The following is a 16,866-nucleotide window of genomic DNA, read 5'->3' on the forward strand; positions in this document are numbered from 1 at the left end:
AGTAAACTGACATCCAGACTGAAAAGAGGGACGAGTCTTTGTGTTCACAGTTATCACCATCTTATATATGGGAAATCCTTAGGGATCAACTGAAACAGGTTTGGAACTACTAATGTGACTGACCATCAAGGTAGCAGGATACAAGATCAATACTGAAACCCTTGGAGTTACTCTTGACCCCTGTTCCTTACCCTCCAGTCCACACCCCCTGCCAAGGCATGGTCTCCCTGTCCTGCCCACCATCACCTGTTCCTTGACCTTGGCAGGATTACTCACCCCCTCCCCTCACCGTGCTCCAAGTCCCCCTATGGCTCCCCATTTCAGAGAAGAGGTCAGAGCTTACTGTGCTGACCTGCCACCGCCCCCAACCCCCCCCCCAACCCTTTCCTGACGGTGTCTCTCCCTCCCGGGCTGGGCTCTGGACTCGGTGGCCTCCCTGGGACTACGGCCGGCACTGCCATGTCTGGGCTTCTGTGCCCGCTGTGGCCTTCCGGACGCCCCAGCCCCCTGGCCCTGCCTGGACGTCCCAGCCTGCTCTCAGTCTCCGCAGGCCCCATGCCCGGGCTGCCCCTGCCCCAGGTGGCCCTCCCCTGACGCCCCTGCCCGCCCTCACTCCCCACACAGGCCTCGATGCCCCGGCGCCTATGCCCTGGGCTGCCCCTGCGGGCCCTGGCGCTCCGCGGTGCTTGTGCAGACTGAGGGGTCCTCGCTGTGGCTCAGGGCGGCGGCCTTCCCCGCCGGGACCCCCACTCGGGAGGCCCTCATTCCTCGCCTCCGGCGGGCTCGGGGTTCCCGGCGACCCCGGGGTCCCGGCCGCGCGATGGTGGGCGGGGAGGCCCTGGCCACAGCGGCGCCCTCCGCGGGGGGGGGGCTCCGGGGCCGCGCTGCTGGGGTGCAGGGGTGTCGCCCTCCCGAGATGGCAGTCGGCCCGTCGGGCGGCGGCTGGGGCCTCTGGGGCGGAGGAAACGCGGCCTAGACAAAGGGCTGCTGCGGGACCCACCGGGGACTGCCCGCCCGCGCCCACCAGCTCCGCGCGACCCCGCTCCGGGCGCCCGCGGAGACGGGCGGGGCCTCGAGCTGGCTCACTGCGCTTGCGGCGGGGGGCGGGGCGAGCGCGGGCCGGGGGCGGGGCCGCGGGCTGCTCCCACTGCGCGTGCGGCGAGGGGCGGGGCGACAGCGGGCCGGGGGGCGGGGCGGCGCGCGGCACCCACCGCGCGTGCGCAGGGCCTCGGCGTCGCGCGCGCTCCCGCCGGTTGGCCGCCTCCTCGGAGGCCGCCGCCGACACCGCCGCCCCCGCCGCCCCCGCCGCCCTCGCCCCCGCCCCCGCCCCCGGCCCGCGCACGCGCCCCCCGCCCCGCCCCGGCCCGCGCCCCTCGCCTCGCCGCCTCCCCGGCCTCCGGGCCTCCGGGCCTCCCGGCGCCCCGGCCTCCCGGCGCGGCCCCGCAGCATGCAACAGCAGCACCCGCGGCGGTGGCGGCGGCGGCGGCGGCTGTGAGGTGAGGCCGGGGCGGGGGCGGCCTCCGGGGGCGGCGGGGCTCGCGGGCCCGGCGCGGCGAGGGGCGCGGCGCCTTTGTTGCGGCGGAGGCCGGGCGCCGCCCGCGCTGCAGCGGCCTTTTTGTGTGCAGATGGTGGACGCGGGCGGCTGCCCGGCCGGGGAGGGCTGGAGGAGGATGGAGGCCGCGCCCGACGGCGCCGTGGACATCGTGCCCCTGGACCGCTACGACTCGGCCCGCGCCAAGATCGCGGCCAACCTGCAGTGGATCTGCGCCAAGGCCTACGGCATAGGTGGGTCGCGGCGGGGCGGGGCGGGGCGGGGCGGGGCGGGGGTCCGGGCCCCCCGGGGCCGCCTTTGTGCGCGGGGAGCCTCGGGAGCGGCCCGGGCGCGGGCGGGGGTCCGCCGGCAGGTGCGGCAGGGCGCGCGTCGGTCCGGCCGCTGGGTCGCCGCCCGGGGTGGGGGTGGGGGCGGGGGCGGGGGCGGGGGTGGGGGCGGGGCCGGGGCCGGCCGGGTGCTGCTCCGGTGCGGGGGCAGAGCCTGGTCGCGCCGGGCTCTGGTCGCGCGCAGAACCTCACGCGCGGAATTCCCCAACGCGAAACTGGGGTTTAAACGGATCGTGCCTAATGAGCATCCTTAGCTTCAGTTCATTTCCGTTTTGAAGAACTAGGTAACCTTGTTACTGAATCCAGTTTGTTAGGCCCTAATATGCTTAGTGGATTAAGACGCTCCTATTTCCAGCTGCCAGAATTTTACAGACCGAGTGATTCTCGTTAGTGGCTTAATGAGTGTCTGGTGCTTTTGTTTTGGGTTCCTACCCAAGAGTTCATCCTGTGTCTTCTACCTCATTTGAAGCCGTTTTTTTTTTTTTTTTTTTTTTTTGATTTATTTATGATAGGCACACAGTGAGAGAGAGAGAGAGAGAGGCAGAGACACAGGCAGAGGGAGAAGCAGGCTCCATGCACCGGGAGCCCGATGTGGGATTCGATCCCGGGTCTCCAGGATCGCGCCCTGGGCCAAAGGCAGGCGCTAAACTGCTGTGCCACCCAGGGATCCCTGAAGCCGGTTTTAAAATGGCCTTTACTCGGGTGAGAATGTCCCTGTTGGTAGAGCGACTCCGAAGTGGAGAGCGCGCCCTTTGGGGAAGAGCAGGGTGGACCGGGTGGCCTGGCCACGGTCACAAGGACACACCGCCTGCAGTCGCAGCCTTCTGTGTGCCGCCGTGTTTGAAGCTGGCTGTGGAGCATGCAAGGAGTGTGTTGTCCTTGCCTTTCCAGTGCTCAGCTTTGCAAGTTGTCTGTAGCTGCGGAGAAATGCCTTGGGTTTCTGTGGAGTATGGTGGGGGGACCACGGGGGAGCACTGCCCCACCCCTGAATTTCCGTGCCTGGGATAAAGCAGGGAGTTGATAACTGTGCAGAAAACTTTAGGGGAAGATGCAAAGATGAATCATTGGAGCGGCCGTTCCGGGTCTAGCAGTCCGCCTACGGGAAAGCCCTTGAGCCAGGACCTCCGCGCCTTTGTCTCACCTGGGCTGCCTGTCTCCTGTTAGCTGGCTGTTCTTGGCAGTTCACCACCTACGTGTGCCTCACCCGAGTCATGGAGTCTTATGTGTTCTTGCACCTTTCCTAGCGATGTCTTCTTCAGACACTGCTTGCTTACATGATGTCTTAGTTTCTAGCTGCATCCAGACCTCCTGCTTTTCCACCGCTGTGTAGTATTTCACCAGAGGCCCGTTCATCACGCATGGGCGCTGGCAGAGCTCCAGTTCTTAGCTCGGAAGCACAGTGTATTATTCTTGGGCATGGCTTCTGGGGCATATGTGCAAGGTTTCACTCCTGTGTGTATTTTAAGATTTCATGTATGGAAATGACTAAGGTTCTGGTAATGAATGCTGTATAAGCACAAATACTTTTTAATAAAAACCCTCTTGTTGCTTGCTTTCCAGTTTCTTTAGCAAAGCAAATGCATGTTTATCCGGTTGCATTTAGCTGTGGCGTTCAGTGTGGGTTTTGTCAGTTATTTGGAATTGTGCATCTCCGTGTTGGTTTAATTTTATTTCCAGTACCAGATCTCTGTGTAATACTTGCCGAGTCATCAGATAATTAAATCAGAAATTCATATTAAAACAGGCCTTCCAGTGTTGAAATTATTAATGGTGGGTATTTATAGAATAGAACGTGAGTGGGAGCTGAAGGAGAGTAGACACTGAGGGTCTAAGTAAGACTGGATTGCACATTGCTCATCAGTCATTTGGTTACTCTCCCACTGCAGCGGTGCCCTCGTCAAACACGGAGTTTAGGAGATCTGGTTTCCATTCAGTTTTGATAAACGAGAAGTCTTCCATTCTGTACATTGATTCTGAAGGGGTCTCTTTAAATTAACGAATTTGGGAGATCCTGATTCACATCCTAGAAGACTCACCTTGGCTCAGCTGATGTGATTGCATGTAGGTCATTGATGTGGAGTCACAGCCTGGGTGGCCGACTCCCGATGTTGGGTACACGGTCTTGGTTTTCAGTAGAGCAGAAAGGTGGGGAGGGGAATTTGGTGGATAGTTTAGATTCTCACCCCCATGTTCCTCTCCTGATCCAGGGGCCTGTTCTTTGTTTCTTCTTTGGTTCCACATCTCCCTGTGTCTTTCCAGGTTGGTTTCCAGTTAATTAGATGTGGTTCTTTCAATCTGCAACTTTAATGGTGAATCCGTGTGTGGGGGTGTGTGGGGGTATGATCGTGAAAGTGGCTTCAGTGTTTTACCTGTACAATTGTCATTTAAGTAGCTAAATGAAACGATGTTTTTTTTTTTCCTGTGTAGGAATTGAAAGCTTGCAGATGCTCTGAGGCTGCCTTCATGTTTTGTTTTTGCCTCTTGGGACTCCCCCGTGTCCCCCGCGGTATTCCCTGGGTCACTGTCTGCCACTTAGAGTAGATGGGGAGGCTTGGGAGAGCTCCCCTTGGCCAGGCCTGGTGGTGGCGTGTGGTAATACATTAAGGCTCCTCCAGCTTTCGGCTCTGCTTGCTACAGCCAAGAGCTGGGGGCTGCCTTGTACTTGTTTTCTCCCATCCTTCTTTGGGGTGAGTGTTGTTTTCCTGACAGTGGTTTAATTATTTTTTGCTGAAGGTTGTTCATTTAAAAGTGTCTGCAAGGAACGCCTGCTCAGTGGTTGAGCGTCTGCCTTTGGCTTAGGGTGTGATCCTGGGATCCGGGGTCGAGTCCCGATTTGGGCTCCCTGCACGGAGCCTGCTTCTCTCTCTGCCTGTGTCTCTGCCTCTCTCTCTCTGTGTTTCTCATGAATAAATAAATAAAATCTTTAAAAAATAAAGCGTCTGAAAGAAAGAGTAGAACCCGAGGTGCCTGGCTGGCTTGGTCAGTACAGCATGCGACTCTTGATTCTGGGTCGTGAGTGCAAGACCTACCTTGGGCCTAGAGCTTACCTTACTTAAAAAAATAAATAAATAAAAAAGTAGAACCTGCTTAGCTGTAATACCTTGTGATGTCATTTTGGGTGAAAGTTGTAACAAATTTGTAAAAAAGTTTAAAGGAGTGACCTGAAGTGCCATTTGTTTTGCAGAAGAGATGCTGTACAGGGGCTGCTGCATTCCTGCTTTGATTTTGGCCCATGACCTTAGAAACTTAAAGGTTTCTAGGCCTTGGTTTCAGGGGATAATGGGAGGGTATTAATTTTTGTTATCTTCCAAGGACAATGTTGAAACAACCACCTGGGAAAGTATTCAAAGGTACTGGGTGTTTGCAGACTTGTTGCTATGTAGCCAAATGGTAGTTATTTTACTGTCTGAGGAGTCCTGGAAACCAGGCTGACACTGACTACAACTCACACTGAGTGGCCGGGGGCTAAGCTGCCCAAAGCGGGCAGGGCTGGAGGGGCCGGGCCACCAGGGCAGCTTACTGGGCTGGTAAGAGTCCACGGGGTTGGCTAGAGCCCACTGTTGGCAAGGGATTGACACTCTTGCCCTCTCACTCTCTAGTAGGAGTGATCAAACCACACATTTAGAAAGCATGTTGTGGGATGGGATATCTGCATGGTGACGTGCTGGCCTGTGAGACGGTGATGGTCTCTGTGGTGGAGCTGCTGCTGTGGTCTTGTCATATGGACTGTGGGGATTGCCTGGATTCTGTTTGCTTAATAGATTTTAGCATCCACATCTCTTTGTTGTCCACTCTAGGGGTCACCACCTTGCTTGTCACAGTGATCTTTATTGTTTATTTTATTTTATTTTATTTTATTTATTTAAAAAACATTTTTTTTGATCTTTCTTTAAAATGAACCATGGAAAAAAAATAAAATAAAATGAACCATGGGAGCATCTGCCTTTGGCTCAGGTCATGATCTCAGAGTCTTGGGATCGAGTCCTGTGTGGGGCTCCCTGCTCAGCTGGGAGTCTGCTTCTCCCTCTCCCTCTTCCTGCCACTCCCCCTGCTTGTGCACACTTTCTGTCAAATAAAAAAATAAAATGAACTGTGTGCCCGGAACCCCACACTAGGCCTGTGTGAGTCTTAGTGGGGAGGTCCTCATTTGCAAGCAGATGGTCGTTTTTTTACCTGGTGATTCACTCAGATTACTGGTTCATGAGCTCAGACTGTATTTTTTTAGTAGTCTTTTGTTCTTGGCAAGAGATTTGGGTGCTTCTGAGCTGGAAGTGACAGGGCAGCCTGGGTGCACCTGCTGAGTTTACGAGATACTGAAGGGGCCACTACTTGGCCTTTGGCATGACCTCCCTTCAGCTTGGGTGTACTGAGAGCTGCCTGGTGTCTGTGAGGTCAGGGGTCATAGTTGTCCTGATTGGTACCCTGTTTGCAGTGCTCAGCTGCTTGTCAAATGTGTGCCAGAGTTGGAAATCTTGAAATAGTTGGAAGTCGAGATCTGATCTATATTCTGTCCTCGTGGCCGTAACATGAATGAGTTTGTATTTCTAAAGCTGTACGGGTTTGCACACATTCTCTTTCCGGTCTCAATGCCACAAGCTCAGTGTTAACCAGAGAACAGACATCTATCTCTAAGTTCAGACTGTCCTGATCCTTTAAATTTGAGCGAGCCTCAACATGGCTACTTTTACACTGCTGGAGGTTAAAGTTGTGCACATATTCTTCGAAAAATTCCTTAATATTTTTTTCTTGGGATCCGTGGGTGGCGCAGTGGTTTGGCGCCTGCCTTTGGCCCAGGGCGCGATCCTGGAGACCCGGGATCGAATCCCACGTCAGGCTCCCGGTGCATGGAGCCTGCTTCTCCCTCTGCCTGTGTTTCTGCCTCTCTCGCTCTCTTTGTATGACTATCGTAAATAAAAAAAAAAAATATATATATATATATATTTTTTTTTTCTTTATATTACATTTATCCTCTTCTTAGCTCACAGGCTTCTCCTGTTATTGAGTTTTTTGTGTGTATGGTTATGGTACCATATGTGTATGGTGTTCTTTTTCACTTCCTGGTTGGGCTATCAAAAATCTCAGATTGCTTTTATTTTTCATTTGATCTGAATGTGGCCAGGATGGAGCCAGCGTTACATGCATCCAGCCAGGGATGACGACGTAGCTGTCACGTACATTGTCGTAGTCTGCACTACACAAGGATAGGGCGTAACTTATGTGATGTGTGCTCTCCTCACTTGCTCGAAGTCCACATGAACTATTGAGTGTGTGAAGGGGAACGAACTCATGTGGCATGGCGTCAGTACCATGGCTGTCTGGAGGCCGACTGGGGAGTTGCCTGGTGGGTGAACAGGCCACAAGGGGCGGTGGGGAGGCTTTGTAGGGCCAGAGGCCCTGAAGGATGGATAAGGTGTGGGTGGCCCCTCCGGGAGTAGAGGGAGGGCACCTGGCTGGGTCATGTGCAGGGAAAGAAGTGCTCGGCATGGAGTCGAGTAACCTCATGACAGGGTTTGTGGACTGGAATAGTAGTGATTAGCTTAGGAAACAGTCTGGGCCAGATGGTCTATGGTGTTCCAAGCTGGCTAGGGATTTCTTTTGTGATGTGTGCCTGGGAAGGTTTTGTGTAGAGGGAGTGGTGTGACGAGAGATAGAGCCTGGCAAGATTCTTCTAGCAGGTTGGAGTGGGTGGGTGCTGTAGTCAGTGGAATATGTGGGCTGTGTCTGAGGGCATTCAGGCTGCGATGACAACGTGCCATAGCCTGGGTGACATCTGTCTCCCTCTGCTCTGGGGGTGCAAGTCCAGGATCCTGGTGCCAGCAGAGTCTGGTGTCCAGTGAGGCCGCTTCTTGGCTTGGAGACGGCTGTCTTCTTGTCATGTCCTCATGGGGCATGAGGGGCAGGGGAGCTCTCTGAGCCTCCTTATGAGGGCACTAATCTCTCCATGAGGACTCCAGCCTCCTGGCCTAATCACTTCCTAACACCTTTATCTTTGTGCTAGGTTTCTTTTCTTTCTTTTAAAGATTTTAATGATTTATTCATGATAGACACACAGAGAGGCAGAGACGCAGGCTCCCTGTGGGGATCCTGATGCAGGACTCGATCGTGGAACCTGGGGATCAAGCCCTGAGCTGGAAGGCAGACGCTCACCACTGAGCCTCCCAGGCGTCCCTCGTGCTAGGTTTCAGTTCATGAGTTGAGAGGATACACACTGAATCCATAGCAGAGCTGCTGCTGTTTTGCTTGACGTCCAAGGCCTCGCGTAGCTTGTCTGCAGAGGGGATGAGAGTAGATGAGCGACAGATGTTAGGGAAGCAAGGCCCGCCAAGATGGGCTTGACTGATGTTGGGGGGGTGGCGGGGCCCTGCACAAGGCTCCCTTGACAGGAATATTCAGTCCTTGTTCTTTGGAGCTTTTCTGCTTTTAAGGTAGAAGCTCACCTCTGAGTTTCTCTTTCTGACTCCTCCCTCGGACCTGGCCTTTTATTGTACGTGCTGTCCTATTCTCTTCTGCACCCCTCCATGACTATCCTCTGCTCACTTCAGGCTCACTTACTGCTGTCATTTCAGTGGGCATGTGCTGTGAACTCGGGGGTCCCTGACACACAGACACCTGTGATGCAAGACTGAGGAGACGGGTGCCTAGGAAAGGAACTGGTGCTGAGGCACAGCTGGTAAGGGGAGGGTGAGGCTCCCCTGAGGGAATCCAGAATGTTCCATTCATTCAAAGAGGCTGACTTTGTGGCCTAGGTGGTAAGAAGCTGGCAGAGATCAGGGAATGGACAGAAGCCAGGGCAAGGAGCGGGGAGGTGAGCCTGGCCCTGCAGTGGGGGTGGCGGTGCGCTGGGTGCCTCCTGCTGCCGCAGATTGGGAAGGCCAAAGCCATGGGAGAACTGCCTGGGCCTCATCTCGGAGTGCTTGGAATGGCACGTTGGTGGGTTGGGGTTTTTGACATGTGTGAACTGGGGAGCTGTGGAAGGTTTCTAAGGAGGGAAGGGACGTGTGAAACCTGTGCCTCTCAGAGAAGCCTCTGGAGGGTAGGTTAAGGCCCGTTGTTTGGCAGGTGTACAGTGAAGAATTTTAGTTTGGGCCTTTGAGAAAATCAGCTTTGTTGAGGGATACTTTGCATACTTCGGTACAATAAAGTGCACACATTCCAAGAGTAGTTTGAGGTTTAAGCATGGTCAAGTTCAGCCCTTTCCACTGACCATCTCTTGGGGTCAGTGTCAGCCCCTATAGCCCGTCCCAGCCCAGAACCTCACTGCTGTGCTCTGGTGGTGGGGATTAGATTTGTTTTTTCTAGAGCCTTGTATACTTCCAGTCAGACATGAGCTACTCCCTGTGTGGCTCCCTTCATGCACTCGGTGTCATGGAGACTCACCCCATGTGTGCGGACCTTTTGGCTGAGTGGGGGGAGCAGTGGCCCTCTGTTGTCTGGCTGCCCACAGTGTGCTTGCTTGCTCACTCGTGGGTGGCCGCTTGGACTTTTGTTTACCAAGAATAAGGCCCCTCTGAGTGCTCACGGGCATCTGTTTCAGTCGTCTTGGGGGACACCTGGCCACGCAGTTGCTGGGTCACAAGTCTGTGTTTAACTCTCCCGCTGGTTTCCAAGGTTGGCGTGTCTGTCTTCTGTAGCCACCAGCAAAGCATCAGGGTTCCAGTTGGTCTGTGTCCTTGCCAGCACATGGCTTTGTCAGGCTTTTTAATTTTAGCCACTCAGGTGTACAGGTCATGCTATCTCCCTGTGGTTTGGTTATGCATTTCCCTGAGGACTAATGAGGAGGAATGTTTTTACATGCTTATTGGCTATTTTGAATATGTTGTTAAGTGTTTTTAGGTTTTGGGGCAATGTTTTAAAAAATTAAACTTTTATTTTGAGATACTTATATATTCACATGCATTTGCAAGAAATTGGAGAGGTCTTGGGCACCCTTTCCCCAGCCTCCCCTGTGGTAACTTCTTGCAGAACCGTAATTTAGGGGCCCCTGGGGTGGCTCAGCAGTTGAGCATCTGCCTTCGGCTCAGGGCATGATCCCGGGGTCCGGATCGAGTCATGCATCGGGCTCCCTGCATGGAGCCTGCTTCTCCCTCTGCCTGTGTCTCTGCCTCTCTCTGTGTCTCTCATGAATAAATAAATAAAACCTTTAAAGAAAAACAAACCATAATTTAGTATCACAACCAAGGTAGTGACATTGTATAATATAGACATGGAACATTCCATTCCCACCAAGACTTCTGTTGCCTTTATTTTTTTTCTTTTTTCGTTTTTTTTTCTTCTGTTGCTTTGATAGCCACCCCTGCCTCCGTTCTTTCTGCTAGTTTTGGGGTTAGTTTGCTCTTTTTCTAGTTTCCTGGGGTAGGAACTTAGATGATTAAGCTTTTTTTTTTTCCTTTTCTAGTGTAAGAGCTTGGTGCTATCAGTTTTCCACTTGCTACTGCCTTAGCTGCATCCCATGTATGTTTGGTATGTTGTATTTTCATTTTCATTCAGTTTTCTGAACTGTATTTCCTTTGATGCTTCTCGTTGGCCCATGAATTATTTATAAATGTAATTTCCATGTGTTGAGATTTTCCTGTTTTGTCTTTTTGTAATTATGTCTAGTATGATTCTGTTGTGGTAAGCTAATACTATTCTTTCAAATTTGTTAAAGTTTGTTTTATTGCCCAGGGTAATGTTATTTTTGATGAATGTTCCATGAGCACTAGAGGAAGTGTGTTTCCTACTGCTGTGGGGTGATGTGTTCACACGTACCACTAAGTGCTCTTGGTTGTGTGTGCAGATCTCGTTCCTTGTCGGTTTTTGTGTAGCGGTTCTGTCAGTTGCTGATAGGGGTGTTGCGACCCTTAACTGTACTTGTCTCTCTTTTCGCCTCTGTCCATTTTTTCTCCTGTTCTGAGGCTCTGTGGGTTTGGTGCATTCACATTTAGAATTGTAGGGTCTTCCTGGTGGGTTGACCCTTTTACTGTTATGTAATGTCTATCTCTTGTCTTTAGTATTTTTCTTTCTGTTTTATCAGATACTGGTACAGCTATTCCTGCTTTTGTTTGTTGGATAACAATGTTTTCCTGGTGTAACTTTATCCCTTTGTTTTCAGCTTACTTAAATCAGTGAGTTTGAGGTGAGTTTCTTGTAAACAGAGTGTACTTGTACTGCCTTTACTTTTTTTTTTTTTTTAATCCATTCTGCCAATCTTTGTCTTTTACTTGGTGTACTGAGGGTTTTTACATTTAAAGTAATTGTCGATAGTTAAGGCTTAAGTCTGACATCTTGTGTTTTATGTTTCTTGTTCCTATTTGATTTTCTGCCTTCCTGTGGATTACTTGACAGCTTTTTAAGATTCCATCTTGATTTATTTGTATTGTTTTTGGGTGTGTGTTTACAGTTTTCTTAATAATTGCTCTGGGTGTTAAGAGTATTTATATATGACTTAACGCCAGCTGACTGGTATTGTTTTCTCCCTTTCAAGTGAGGTGTCGAAATCCTTTTTTCCACCTTGGTCCGTTTGCTCTCCTCACCTTTAAATATTATTGTCATGAGTTATCTGAGGGTGTTGGCGTTTTGGTCACCAGATATAATTTAGAAAACTCATGAGGAGGATAGTCTGTTGTATTTACTCAAATTATCTGTATCTTTCTGTTATTCTTTCTCCCTGATGCTCCAAGATTCCCTCTTTTATAATTTTATGTCTGGAAAACTTCAATTAGGCATTCATTTAAGGTTTGCTAGAAATTAATATATTTTTTTAAAGTTTTCTTCTGTCTAGGGGTGCCTGGGTGGCTTATTGGTTGGGTGTCTGACTCTTGATTTTGGCTTGGTCATGAGCTCAGCCCCGTGTCAGGCTCCCTGCTCAGGGTGGAGTCTGCTTTGAGATTCTTTCCCTCTCCCCTCCCTCTGCCCCTCCCTCTGGCTTGTTCTCTCTAAAATAAATAAGTAAGTAAGTAAATAAATCTCCTAAAAAATAAACAAGTTTTGCAATAATAATGTGTTTATTTTTCCTTCATCCCTGGAGCATAGTTTCATCAGGTGTGGGATCTGGCTGACCGCTCTTCTCTGCCAGCACCTGAAGAAGGTGTGCCACTTCCGTCCTGTGTCCTGTCCGCATTGGCCCTGGGAGAGGCCCGCTGTCCCTCAAGCTCATGGCTCCTGTTTGGAGTGTGGGGTTTCTCTCCAGTTGGTTCAAGGATATTTTCTTTGTCTTTGATTTTCAGAAGTTAGTTTTGGTGTGTCTGGGTGTGGATTTCTTTGGGTTTATGTCTCTAGTTTTTGCTATATTTGAGAGGTTGTCAGCCATCATTTCTTCCAGTGCTGCGTGAGCCCCACACAGTGTTTCCTCTTTCCTGGGGATTCCGGTGACACAAGCGTTGGCTCTCGTGTTCTCCTCCTGCAGGTCCCCGAGGTTCCACTCATTTTTCATCAGTATGCCCTCTGTGTGGTGTTGAGATTGGGGACTTCTGTGTCTCTGGCCACAAGCTCCTGACTGATGCCCTCTGTCCTCCCCACATCACACGTGGGGCCAACCAGCCCGTGTAGTTTGTTGCTGTTTTCCAGTTTTGTATTTGGTTGGTTCTTTTATAACTTCTTTTTCTTTGCTGAAATTTTCTCTTGTTTCAGGAGTATTTGTAATTGCTTGTAGAATCACTTTTATGATAGGTTGCCTTACAGTCCTGGTCAGATCATCCCAAGGTTCCACTTGTTTCGGTGTTGGGATCAGTCAGTGTGCTTTTCTCTTTCAAGTCCTGACTTTCTGGTTCTGGGTGTGACGAGTGAGTTTTGATTGTTTTCTGGCCCCTCCACCCGCTGTGTTAGGAGCCTCTGGGTCCTGGTTACAGCAGCCCCCTGGGCAGGTGCAGCACGCAGGCCCGGGCTGCCTCAGAGTGCAGTGCTGGGATGTGTACCTAGAGTGGCTGGGGGGCTCCCTGTCCCCTGTCCTCGTTGGTGCTGCTTTCAGGAGGCAGAAGAGCTTGCTGGCGTCTCTGGAGGACAGAGCATTTCCCAGACTTGGCACTTGTATTGATGGGGTCCCCCGTGCACATGGTCGGGGGTGGGGGGTGGGGATTGTGTGTGTCTCAGGGTGGGGGGGGGAGGAGAGTACTTCTAGGCAGGGGGCATTGTTGAGCTAATTAGTGAGGCTTCCTCTCCATCCCCCTTGGTCCCCCATGCTGGCCTGCTGTGGTGGGTAGGACTCTGGGTCAGCTTTGGGCGGGAAGGAGCCCATTGGCTTGCCTTCTGTCCCCTGGCCAAGGGTCAGGAGACACCGGGTTTGGTCACCTTCTGTCAGGTGGGAGGTTGTGAGGGGCCCCGTTGCCATCTGCTCCTCCAGTCCGAGGGTCCCAGGACGGTTTGCCTTCCTTGGGCAGCCTTCAGAGCCCCTTTGGTTGTCTTGTGACTTACTTCCGAGGTTCATGGGTTTGCTTATTAGCAGGAGGAGTGGGGAAGGCTGAGTCCGGGCCACCTTGTCCTTGGCTGTAGGGCCCTCCCTCATGGCTGCTTATCTAAGCTTTTGTGTTGTTTTTCAGTTTAATTGGTATTGCTGAGATGTTCTTTGGTGTGTACATCTCCTTTTTTATCCTGCTGAGTTTTGTGAGGTCTACAAGTATGGGAAAATCTCGTCTGGTGAAATGCTGTTCCTGTCCTGTGTTTTCTCTGCTTCCTGTGTGGGCTTTAGTCACACTTTGTGACACTTGCAGGGTCTGTCACTGATCTTCTCCGCTGTGTGTCCTCTGCTGTACAGGCCAGTGTATGAAATGAAGCTTAGTTACTGGATTTTTCTGTTCCAGAACTTATGCTTGGTCATTTTTCTAACCTGCCAAATTCATTTTTCTTTTCCCTTTTTGTAATTTCCAAATTTTGTTTCTGTCAAAGTGCTTCTTTTGTCTTTTTTTCCTTTCATCGTGTGAAGGGTGGTCAGGGGAGGCCTGTGGCTGATTGCGTTGCCACGGGTCCCGAGGGCCTGTTGCTTCATCTGTGTTTCTTTGTAGTTTGACTAGGGAGAGTCTGGGCACGGTTTTCTTCCAGTTGGTTCTGTCTGGTTTTGCGGTGCTTCTTGAGCCTGCAAATAGGTGTCTTTCACCAAATATGGGGGAATTTTGGCCATGACTTATTCAGATGCTTTTGGGCACCAGTCTGTTCTGCAGGAGCAGCTGTTAGGCTTCTAATGGCCCACTGTTCCCCGAGGCTCTTCCTTCTCTTCAGTCTGTGCCTTCAGGTTCATGGTTTTATGCACATGTCTCAGCTTCACTGACCTGGTTCCCCATCCTCTTTATTCTTCTTCTTGTTCGGTGAATGTTTTGTTGATACATCATTTTTTTCAGTCCTCAAATTTTGGTTCTTTTTTTTTTTTTAATTTCTCTGGTGAGAACTACTACTTTTTTATTTGTTTCAGGAGTGCTTACCTTGACCTCATGGAACCTGGTTATAATCTTTGCTTTAAGTCTGATAATTTTGACATCTAGGTCATCTCAGGGTTGGCATCGGTTGATTGATTTTTTTCCCCCCAGAGAATTGGTCACATTTTCCTTTTTTTTTTTTTTTTATTTTTAAAGATCTTATTTATTTATTCATGAGAGACAGAGAGAGAGAGAGAGGCAGAGACACAGGCAGAGGGAGAAGCAGGATCCATGCAGGGAGCCCGATGTGGGACTTGATCCTGCGACTCCAGGATCACGCACGCCCTGGGCTGAAGGCAGATGCTCAACCGCTGAGCCACCAGGGTGCCTCCCCTACTTTTTTTTTTTCTTAAAGATTATTTAGAGAGCTAGGGCGTGAGTGAGAGTGCATGGAGGGAGAGCAGAGGGGGAGGGAAAGAGAATCTCAAGCAGACTCCCCACTGAGCAGGGAGTCCAACACGGGGTCTGATCCCATGACCCTGAGATCACGACTTGAGCTGAAACCAAGAGTTGGAAGCTCAACCGACTGAGCCACCCAGACACCTCTTTGCTATTTTTTTATATGTTGAATGATTCTGGATTGTGTCTTGGACATTTTGAATATCACATTGTGGGTTGCTTTCTGGGTCCTGCTAAAGTCTTCCGGTACTGTTGCTATGTTTTGTGGCCGGGTGGTAGTAAACGCCCCATTAGGTTCAGGCCAGGGCACTGTTTTGCCGTTTGTGCGCAGTAGTTTCAAGGTCAGTTTGGCTCTTGGGGTCTGTCCTCACACACGTAGCTCAGAGTCGTGTGGGTTCATACAGGGAGTTAGGGGGCCCCTTCCCAGCTCTCTCCTTTCTTGGATTCCCCCTACATTTTGTGGCTCTGCAGAGCCCCTCTTCTCTTCTGGCTGGAAGGACAGGGCTTCACGTGGAGTGACCGCCTCCCAGGTTCTCACTGTGCAGCTCTGCGTGCCTGGTGCAGGAGGAGAGGACAGAAACAGTAGGTGCCCTCACCTCTCAGACCCCTGAGGCCCCTCCCCTTAAAGCCCTGCCTGCTGCACTGTCCCTGTCCCTGCTGTTCTCTAACTGTCCTAGGCTGGAAGGGAAGGGAAAGAGAGCCTGGGATCCCCCCACTCCTGCTTCATGGGCAGGGTCCCTTCCCTGGTCCTCTGGCTGGAAGGGCCCGGTTTCTGTCAGAATTTGACTGTCCGCCTGCTGTGTGGTGCTTTGTCGGGCTGCCCTCAGGTCAAAGGCAGGAGAGGAAGTTGGCACAGAACTGGGACCCCATAAATGTTGCTTCTACAGGCTTTGCCTCTGCTCCCACAGTTGCCTGTGCTGCTCACATTGAGAATCCCTGCGTGGCTGGTTTTTGGTTTCGTGCAGAGTTTTGGTCGTGGTCAGTGGGGTGAGGCTGTCCTGGTGCTCCTTCGCCTGGCAGTGCCGCAGGCCTATCAGCCGGCTTCTGTCACTTGCTGTTTCTGCTGGCTTTGTTCAGGATGGCCTGTCATTTTACTCATCTGCTTATTTTCATCTGCGCTGAATGGATGAAGTATCTGGAAGACGGTAAGGATCATCAGCAGCCTGAGATGGTGCCTTCCTCTGGAGAATCGTGCATTTGCAGACACTGGCCCCAGCCCCCGACCTCCTCACTCCAGTGTGTGGCTCAGGGTGCTCTCAAGGGCTGCTGTGCTTCTGGTTCAAGCTTGTTCTCATGGTGCAGCCTTTGGGGTTCCCAGCTGAGAGCGTCTGCAAGGTCACCAGGATTCCTTGCTCCCATTGTCTGAAGACCAAATTTTGCCCTAAGGATTTGGGAGGTGCCAGAAATGCAGCTTACCCTCTTTCTTTTTTTAAGATTTTATTTGAGAGAGAGAGAGAGAGACGGCTTGAGCATGCGAGCGAGGGGAGGGCAGGGAGAGAAGCAGGCTTCCACTGAGCAGGGACCCGGATGTGGGGTGTGAACCCAGGACCCTGAGGTCATGACGTGAGCTGAAGTCAGACGCTTCTTTGACTGAGCCCCCGCCAGGTGCCCCAGCTCAGCCTCTTTGCACCTGCCCTACATGGACAGGTCCTCCTGGGACACAGGATGGAACACGCCATCTGGGGAGTGTGTCCCAGCAGGAGCTTGGGCTCTGGATTGCAGATTCTCCTGGAACGTGTTCCAGCCTTGCTCTCTTGTCAGCCGGCCCCGCCCTTGAAGGTGTTCATTCTCTGCGGACTGTCTGTATCACGTGGACTGTCTGTGTTACGTCCGGTAGTGGAGTGCTCCTGCCCATGCGGGGGTGTAAAGGGACTTACTCCTGTGTTCGGCCACGTTGGGTCACGAGTCTTCCCTTGCCAGGGACGGGGTACTCTGTTTGCACCTCCTTCACGCTGGTCCTGCTGGTGGCGCATGCACCGCGGTCTCTGGGGTGTCAGCTGCACGGGCTGTCGGGCTGTCGCTTCTCTGGGAAGTCTCTGAGGCCTGAGTGAGGCGGGTCTTGCCAGGACTCTGGCTTTAGGGTCTGTGCTCCACCCCTCCCATCGACTTTTACCTTCCCTCCCTAGGGGCCAACCTTGGGAAGTGGTTGTACTCTGGGCCTGGGAGTGGAGGGGGGGGAGGAGGGGCCAGGTGAGGGTGGATGGGC

General features: G+C 52.1%; 1 protein-coding gene across 1 annotated transcript in view; it reads left to right on the top strand.

The window, feature by feature from the left end:
- The first annotated feature begins 1,370 nt into the window (after positions 1–1,370).
- The window catches only part of CAMSAP1 (calmodulin regulated spectrin associated protein 1), a 66,521-nt gene continuing 51,025 nt past the window's right edge, over positions 1,371–16,866 (top strand). Inside the window, 2 exon segments of the mRNA XM_055319610.1 lie at positions 1,371–1,496; positions 1,626–1,785. Of these exon segments, the coding sequence (XP_055175585.1) occupies positions 1,626–1,785 (160 nt within the window). The 5' untranslated portion in view covers positions 1,371–1,496.

Source organism: Nyctereutes procyonoides, unplaced genomic scaffold (genome assembly GCF_905146905.1).
Source record: "Nyctereutes procyonoides isolate TBG_1078 unplaced genomic scaffold, NYPRO_anot_genome, whole genome shotgun sequence".
Lineage (NCBI taxonomy): Eukaryota > Metazoa > Chordata > Mammalia > Carnivora > Canidae > Nyctereutes > Nyctereutes procyonoides.